This window comes from Amphiura filiformis, chromosome 20 (assembly GCF_039555335.1).
Source record: "Amphiura filiformis chromosome 20, Afil_fr2py, whole genome shotgun sequence".
Lineage (NCBI taxonomy): Eukaryota > Metazoa > Echinodermata > Ophiuroidea > Amphilepidida > Amphiuridae > Amphiura > Amphiura filiformis.
The window spans coordinates 7,950,417-7,960,258 of record NC_092647.1 but is presented as its reverse complement, the minus strand read 5'-3'; the positions used below and the strand labels follow the sequence as shown (position 1 = coordinate 7,960,258).

The 9,842-nt window shown below is 33.8% G+C and overlaps 1 protein-coding gene across 1 annotated transcript in view; it reads left to right on the top strand.

The window, feature by feature from the left end:
• Window positions 1-9,842, top strand: part of LOC140141939 (uncharacterized) — a 235,639-nt gene that overhangs the window by 150,737 nt on the left and 75,060 nt on the right. The window contains exon 3 of the mRNA XM_072163823.1: window positions 7,483-7,610. Coding sequence (XP_072019924.1) covers window positions 7,483-7,610 — 128 coding nt within the window. The remainder of the gene's footprint in view (window positions 1-7,482; window positions 7,611-9,842) is intronic.

Sequence of the window (9,842 nt, the reverse complement as noted above, 5' to 3'; positions counted from 1 at the left end):
CTTTACCCAATTTCAGAGGGCGGTTGCTCGAATTGTAGAAGAGCTATTCATAATATTGTTACATATTCTAAATGTATATATTTCTAAAAGTATGTGATGAAGAAATGAAAGCAAAAGAAGCTAAATTAACAAAATGGTGCTAGTTTTACGTCCGAGGGTCAAAAATCACTTTGTCCACACGTAATTCAATGGGATATGTCCGATTGCTAAGAGTACGGCATACATATGCGTTAGGCATACATGTATTATTGGTAAACACGTTTGGCTTCTCTTTGAAAAGTGATGATTGTTTTGCATGCATGAAAGAAATACAATCGATTTTAGCCCCCATTTAATTGTCATGTACTCGAACTTCACTCCTGTCATTGACCAATAATTAGCATAAAAATTACACAATTACAAAGGTTTTATCTGGCGCAATTTTTGAATTTTAAATAGGCCTTCGTGCATTTTGTGACTGCGTGGCTTATTTCTAAATAGGTTTGCAAGGTGTCAAGATAAGGCAAATCACAACACAAGAGATGACTGTTATGGTATACTTAATTAAGAACAGAAAGCTTTTTGGTAGTGCAGCGTCAATTTCGGATTCGTTTCCCGAACGTAAGATCCCACCGAAACCTACCATAACTCTACATACGAACAACTTTCACAACCTCAGAAGTGTGATGAATAGATGCAAAGCACGGAGAGGACGTCCAAGAACTGGTCGTTCAGCGGTAAATATTGCAGCGGTTCAAAGGGAACTTGCAGCTAACCCCAGAGTTAGTTGTCGACGCAACAATTTGCCGAACATAACGCAATAACTTCAAACTTTCTTGTAGATATACATTTCGTAATGATAAAAATACCAGGTCTGAGGTTACAAATGCTTTGCGCATATTTGAAGAGAATTGTGTTTATCTTTGCAGCGTGAAAGCTGCATATCATGAAAAAATATCATAGCTTGACATTGAAAATTTTCATGTTTGATTTATTTGATTGTGTTATATGAAATTGCTGAACAAATTTGTGCGTATACCGAGTGGTTCTCATTCTTTATCGAACTCGCCATTGCAAGTGATCCGACGCGACAACCAGTAGGCCTTCGCGTGGACAGAGTTAATTTTGACTCTTTGATTTAAAACTAGCGTCACGTTTTTAATGTAATACATTTTTGGATAGTTTTTTCACCAAATACTCTAAAGAAGATGTTCTTTACGAATATGTGAAAACAATTTGCAGCAGACTTTTTTAATTTTGAGATATGAACCTTTTAAATTGGGTAAAGTTGTTTTTTGGCCCACACTGTATTTTTAAAACATTGTATGCGAGAACAAACGTATTCATTAAGGTATTCTAAAATGCAAACAAAAGTGGCTCTTGAGTATTGTTTGGGTCACCAGGAAGCATGCAAAAATCTCCTTAGCATGCTTATGCTTGCAAGCTCTTTGCATTACTCATAATGTAAAGTCTGAATATTATGATATACAAAAGTAACCACTCGCCCACGGCTACACTTAACACTTCTCTTCGTAAAATGTGTCGAGGTGTTTCCGAGTATCATGCACGATTTCTTTCACACATGCACGTGTTAGCTTTAGTATTGTTTTTATTATTTCATTTTACACGCACATGTGGGTAAAATAGTTATGACCTTGAGCGTGTATTTGTAAAGAAAAGTGAAAAGGATAGGATGTGTACATTAACGAATTCATGCGTAGAAATATCGGCAAGGATTAAACCATATGTAATCGTGTCTTTTACTTATGTAATATAATTTTATATTTATATACAGACTATGTTTAAGTCCACTCTTGTTTAATAATCCATGCAATTAAGCATGCACAGAAACGTGGGAATTATGCAGCATTCGATGTTTAAAATATCGCGAGAGTATCGTCCTGCATACGGATTAAACCACATTGTTAAATGTGGAATACCGTACTCCCGGACGACAGAAGATCCAGCATCCCATATGAATCAGCATGTTACTGCCTTAATAGCTGACTTGTTTATCGTATGCTTTAAACATATTCCAATCTGTCTATTGAGATGGGATGCTATACTTGAGTGGACAGAATAACTAGAATCATGTAGTTATGACGCGAGAATATGTTCCCGATATTCTCAGTATAATATAATAGTTTACATCATTGAGTGACAATCTTGCAAACATATCAACATTTACTTCAGATAGCATACTTATATTCATGAAATTGCCTCTCGACAATCTAAGAGTAAAGAAAGTAAAGGTAACACACTTGACAAAAGATACTTTAAATTACAATGAAACGAAATTTAATCCTGTGGAAACAGTAATGATCGTGAATTATTTATTAGACTTGACAGATAGAAAATCAAACAAAATTACAATAAATTTCCTTCGCATTTGTCCAATTCCAGCGAAGAAGTGCTTAGTTTCCCAAACACAATTTGAATATCGGTGTTTGCAATCGTATTGTTAATTTGAATTTAATATGTTAACATCAGAATTGTGAGAATATATAAACAGGTTTGTTTGTTTTAGGCTGGATGAAAGAGAGTAAGGATCCACTCATGTGTTTGTGACATAGTTTTATAAACACTCTAATTCCTATAAATGGATTTGTTACATGTACAAAGTAGGTCGTCTCCCTAGCTTTGCGTCAAACCAGCGAAATAAGAAAGGATTTAAGCATTCTGAAAATCCATTAAGCGTAGAAGAAGTGGATTTATTTGCTCAACTGTGGCAAAATATACGTTTATATAATTTAGGTTTTTTTCCTACATCTAAATATGCAATGTTCATAGAAAATTAAAAAGAAAATTGTACTGGTATATGGCTAGTGGTCTGCCCTACAAAGTTTTGTCTCCAAAGAAAAAACAGCACTCTGTATCCTGTTTCTGATCTCAATATACAGGGTTCAAAAAGAAATAACTCCCCCCCTTAAAATTACAAAACATTTCTTTGCATAACTTGACATTTATTTTGTTGATTTGAAAAATTCAAAAAGCTGTGAATAGAGGAATCGTTTTTCAACCCTCCCAACAAGTTGTTTCATTTGCAAAAGCAATATTTTTGGTCAAAAATAATCACATTTTCCAAAAATGATGCTTTCAGAAAAAGTTGCACTTTACCACATTTTGTACAAAACGCTCTCAATATTAATGTTATGGTTGATTTAATTCTTGTTTTTTCCTTCACCATTCTGTCTCTGATCCTTCAGGCACCCATGCAACCATCATTCAGTGCAAAAGAAAGATTTGTTGAACTTAATTTTGGCGTAAAATGAGATTTTCTTTGATGTTTTTAATCATCAGTTGTTTCAAAATAATACAATCACTAGGAAGGAGAAATGAGCTCTCCACGCATAAATTTGACCAAAATTATGAACATTTACCTGTATTGGGTCAGTTGGAGCATCTTGCATTTTGATTTAAAATTATGGCTTTCTTGGATAAAGATGTAACACTCATGATGTGGCCACAAGAGATTGGCTGCATGCAGTTAATTGACTGGATGCTGACTTCCAACCTCCAATCTTTGTCGGCCATTTCTTCTTTGTTATGTACGCCTTTATTCAAGAGATCCGTTGCTATAGATCTTTGCAATTTTTCATCTCTTCTAGCCAACGAAAGAAATAAGCATCACGCTACAAACCTTATTTCTACTGGTATAGTGATTTTACCATTTTTGAAGCACCGATTGAAAACCCCATTCATGTCAAAATTCATGTCGATGAATCATTGTTTTACACTGAAAGATGATTTCATGGGTGACTGAGTAATCGGATACACAAAATTTATGAAAATTAACTAACAATTAAATCAATCAAAACATTGATCACGTTGACATCGATAACATTTTTGTACATTACATGTATAGGATGTTGAAAAGTGCAACTTTTTCTAAAAGCATCATTTTTGGAAAATGTGATAATTTTTAACCAACAAAAAATGATTTTCCCAAAAAAGGAAATTGGGAGGGTAGCAAAAAGATTCCTCTCTTTACAGGTTTTTAAAATTTTCAAATCAACCAAATGTATGTCAAGTTATGCTAAGAAATGTTTTGTAATTTTAGGGGGGGGGAGTTATTTCTTTTGAACCCTTTATTATCGTTCATTGAATAATGTTCTTACTCTATCAATCTGAAGTCTTTACTAGCAACCATCAAATGTTTCTGTGGTGGTGACGAGGTGGAATCGCTATTACCGGGTGTGATCGATACAAACACTCACAGTACCAAGTTGTGGCAGTTGACTTTTTTACCGTTTAAAATGCTTTATTCTTAAATATCGCATGATTGAGGGTGATGATTGATCACTACTTCACCTTAACTTGACATGTGACGTGAATTTCAACCTATTCGCATTTCATTCCTTCGATTAATGTTTTAGAAGTAGGTCGCCTCAAATCTCTTATACTAGGTAATTTAAGAATGTATAAGTGTCCATTCCGCAATATGTTAGGAAGGATATCGACTTTTGTTGGTGACAGAGTATGGATATGTCATATTCATGTCGCTTGCGATGAACTATTACATAACTAGACTATGAACAGTTAGAAACCACGACCCATCCCATTGGCTGCTGGTCAATCGCTGATCACAAACGAAGGTACTTTGAAACGAGATTTTTGCTTCTAGCTCTTTGACAAGAAACAGTGCATTGCTGAAACTGATACAACACACTCAGGCCTTAAGTGCATGTACGTGTACAGTTTTATAATGGGGTAGCAATTATCACTTCTCCCTAGTTTTCTCTGCCATACAGTCACACAGACTTTTATCAACAACTGATTTTATTCCCTATAAGCTCACGTATAGTTAACATGTTATTACGTTTTAAATGATTTTGGCAACACGATCTAGAGGGCGCATTGATTCCTTTTGAGAAAAGGAGACTTGGAAATATTGAAAGTTACAAACAATATATCGGAATTGAATATGGCCTGGCTAACGGTTTTTATATGACAGTGTTAACGACATCGATATACTTTATGCAAGAGTAACAATACCACGAGACGCGGCAGAAAGACCGACAACGGAAATAAAAGGAACAACGATTAAGAGATTAAAGCGTTAGCGAGCAACAGAAAATGTAAAATAAAAGGAAAAGCAACACTTATATTGAAAAGGATGCTCAGCCAAACTGAGTAAGAAATAAGAGGAAAATAGCTGAAATTTAAAACAAAAACATGACGGGAAATAACACCAACAAAATGCGTGCTAGCCTATTTGTATGTTATGTCTGATAATGATCGACTTCGAACATCTTTTATTTATAGTCAGGGACGTATATATACCCGATGATATTATTATCTAATCGATAGGTTTTAAATTTAATATTATTCACATCATGGGTTACATTTACCTGTGGCTAGACGTCAAATATTCAGAAGAATCGTCTGCTTATTAAAAATCATACTATTGCACTACCACTATTAGAAGTCTGATCAATTCGTTAACCAGCATGCATTGCATAAGTTTGGGCAGCAATATGGCGAGAACATACCTTTTGTGATAAGATTGAATTAATCATAGCAGTTCAATGCTTTAGGATTTTGGTTACTTGGCATAAGAGTAGATTGTTTAGGTTTAGTATTGAAATGACGTCTCCTTTTCTTAGTCCTAATTTAAATACGGTACACCATGTACACAGGCAAATGTTAACATTCTTGTCAAGTCAACTGAGTGTATCTCACAATACACTTTCCTACATAACATGAGTGATAAGTGGTCTCCAATTGCTGCTGTTTCAAGCAAATATTCATGCATTTTAGTATATTTTTTAATATTACCAAAATCCCCCAAACAATTGATGAAAGTATATCTGGAGCAAAGTTTATTGGCATCCCTAAGCGGAAACATATTGAGAACGCGTGAATTATAGCATAATTTATAGATATCCTCGTAGCTGAGGGAGTTATCAAAAATATGACAGCGTTTACTTTTGTTAATTCTTCATTATAATTTAATATTTTCCTTGGAGCTTTCAAATTTGAATCTACGATTAAACTATAACATCTTATTGTATTATTAGTTAAAAGCGAGTTATAATAACGGTTATATTCAGTACTATTGGTGAAAAATATGAACGTATTATTTAAGTCCTCAAGTGTGTGGATTAAAGAGCAGAAAACAATAATGTCAAACGGTAAGTTTACATTACAATACACATTGTTTAAACCCGGTGGCTAGGTAAGCTTAAATTTTCATTTTACCGCATGATATAAATAATAATAATAATATTGAATGGCTTATACTCGATAGAAAAATATTGCACTCGTCTTCGACTCGTGCAATATTTTTCTATCTCGTGCAATATATTCTTGTATCACACTCCAAGCCATTCAATATTGCATATTGTTTTATGTATGAAAACGCAGATATCAATTGCATATTGATTTGTTATGGAAAATAAAATCTGAACTAGAATCTGAATTAATATTTCAAACATGCAAATTGATTTATGGCAAAATACACACGAACTTAAAATAGTATTATTCTAGTATTTCTTCCACGATTTTCAATTGTTTTCATATATAATTAATATTGTTTGCTCTCTTTCAAAAGATTTAGAAAAACATCTTTGTATTGCCTCTGCTTCTTTAACATTAAATTAACTTAGTTGCGTCGATTTCGAGACCAATATTCATGATTTTATTATATATTTACATATTCAAGCAAGATACTGTTTTTTAAATCATTTATAAGATGAATTATTTCATGAAGACCGTAATTTTTATAATAGAAATTTTGAAACACTTCTCTCAACTCAGTAATTGATACTTTAATTTAAATTGAACAAGTATGTGTATTCATAAGAATCGCTTGCTACGAACTGAAATCAAACAAACAAATATAGCAATTGTTGTGAGCTAAAGTTTTGTTCGAAGCCAGAAAAGATCAATTGTCAACAGATAAGTTCATGATTCACTTGCACCTTTGAATAATAAACTTATAAAATTAGCAAACACCTGCCCTCAACAACTATGACAATATTGTGTTCCAAGTACAGACTTCATTTGACTCAATTGCTCATCTAAAATCCTGTAAGCTTACCACCCAGTGCTGTGCATGAAAGTGCTCAAATCAAGCACCAAATGCCTTTGGTTAATCATTGGCTCAACCTTGTACTCTCTTAAGGAATTTGTGAAGTCTCGAGGATTTTCTTATTTTCTTACAAAATAGTTAAAGCTATGGATTCCAAATTTGATATCTGCGTTTTCATACATAAAACAAATTGGCTAAAAAGTCGCAGCATACCTAAACAATTTGACCCCAAATTAAAGTGTAACCAATATTTTATATACATCAAGGATTGGTTCAGATTATGATATTATATACAGTAACAACATATGGAAGTTACTGGCAATTAGTTTGGTATCACTGGACGGATATAGAAGAAACCAAAGGTATATAGTGCAGGATATCTATGCACATATGAGCTAGATTATATAAAAATGGGTTTTTAAAAAGGAAAAACAAAAAGATAAGTTTTTGCCTATTTTGTTCTATTTCAGGTCCCGCTTATGCCGGCTGATATTGAAGTGCTGCGGATACCATAGGAAATTCTGTATAGTATGCAGTCAACCTGGCAAAAAAGATGACTACGAGTTTTTTAAACATTGTGACAATGCAGATTGCGCCGGTAAGTAACTTTCATAGGTTTCATGTACAAATAATATTTAATAAACACATTCACAATGTCTACATTGAGCCTTGCCCTACCTTTAACACTAAGATACTGACATCAGGCCCGTAGCAAGAATTTTTTCCGGGAGTTACCAAACATTGGTCCATTTGCTTACATGTAAAATCGGATAGCAACATTTGCGTAGTATTTTTGTGGGACCTGCGAGCATATCAGACATACCAATTTAGCCTGGAGGAAAAGCCGCCCCCCCCCCCACAAAAAAAGTCATTTTGGAAAAAAATATATATCTTCAATACAAAAGGTCAAAATTTTGGATGATGGACGCCTTATGGGTAATTTACATTTCGTCAGAAAAGTGGATCTTTTTGTTATGAGGGGAGGGATGTGGACTACCGCCTGATAGTAACCACAATCCTCCAAATATAACAAAGCTGCAGTGAGAAGCGCAATATACCTGGTTCGAATCATGACTGTCCTGAAAGTTTATCATCGGACATTATTCGACACGAGTTTATAAGTTTTTAATACCTCTTGTCGCAAGTGCCTAACATGCGGCACGTTTCACAATCAGATATGCAAGAAGGGCGAGTTTAAATTGCCTGGGTTTTACCTAATACTAACCTTAATTTCCATACTAAGCGTGCCGCCAATAAATTAATACTACCAAAGCCCGTTCTGACAAATTGTCCCATGTCTTTACATGATGAGAGTCTAAAACAGTGAGTTTGAAAGGAATTACTACTACCTCACCTTGTCCATTAGTATAATCAGTGATTTACGCTGAAATTACTGACCTTTGTAAGTAGTACATCAAGCATGATGAACTTTTACATTTGTGTCATCTTTTGACATTTTAATAAGCAAAATTCTTCATAAAGATTATGTCCATTAGATACTAAAGCAAAATTGTTATTCCCATCTAGAAAGTCAACTAAGACCAATCATTCTTAATTGATTAAGGAAGGTTTGATCAACTTTTGTGGTGAATAAAAACAAAGTGAAAACCCTGTGATTGAGAGTACACGCCTCGGTCCACTTGCGAAGGGCATTTAGTCTATGTAGTGTCGATAATCTGGAAATATGGCTTGTTCACGAACTCTTGTTGTCAATCCAAAGAGTCCCTGAATTACCTCTGTATTTTCGCCAGCCCATAGGGCTGGTACCTAATTCTGAGATGGGATTTGTGTACACTAAAGATTAGCTAAGATTATAGCCTTCTTCTATTGGTATGAATAATTTTTGTTACTTCTTGTGGTTGAAATGTTTTTGATGTCTGCTAATTCGATTTGCAAGGAAAAGAAAGTATGTTTTGCCGTTTCAACGAACGAAAACGATTGAGTATTGCCCAAGTTATGTTTGAATTAATTATGACTTTAAAAATTATCATAGGTTAGGCCTACACATTTAAACACAAACTTGTTCAGCAATCAGCATATCAAAAAAATGACATGGTCAACAATTAGTAATTAGCCGGGAATGATCACTGGAACGAGGTCATATCACTATCAGTGGATTACTGAGCATAGGATGATGTTTGGTTGCCTGTGAGTGCATAATTGATATGTTGATAACATATCTAATAATGTTGTAGAATCAAAATCTTCATGGACCACATTGAAGTCAAAGTAATTATCTATCCTATCCTGTATCGTTTTATCTGAGACTATTATACCTAATAGTCTCAGGTTTTATGGATAAAATTGACTCAAAATGTTATTGATGATATTATTGCTATCTTTAACATCAGTTTTGTCTTTTCAACGGGAAAAATCTGATGGAAAATAAAGTTTTTAGGGGCTAGCTATAATATTGAACAATATATCCCATATTTTGACATGCACTTATAGAAAATAATAAATTATTGTCTTACTTTATAAATTATAAATACTGTAAAATGACACATAACTAAAGTGAGGCCACTTTCTATCTTTTTATTTGATTCATAAAATTACATTCAACAAAATGATTGAAGACTGAGAAAACACACAATGCAGACTATTACAGAATGGAGTAGGTATTAAAGATGCCATGTCCATAGCTTTGCAGGAGTTTCGGACTAACAATCAACACATTCAAAAAATACAGTTTAAAAGTGAAGATTGTAGTGAATGATCAGTCCTTTATCATGTGCTTGCCACTATCTACTTTATAGTAAACTATACATTGCGAAATAATATAAAATCATTTTAAAATAAAATGTGCATGTAAGTTGAATTTACATAGCGA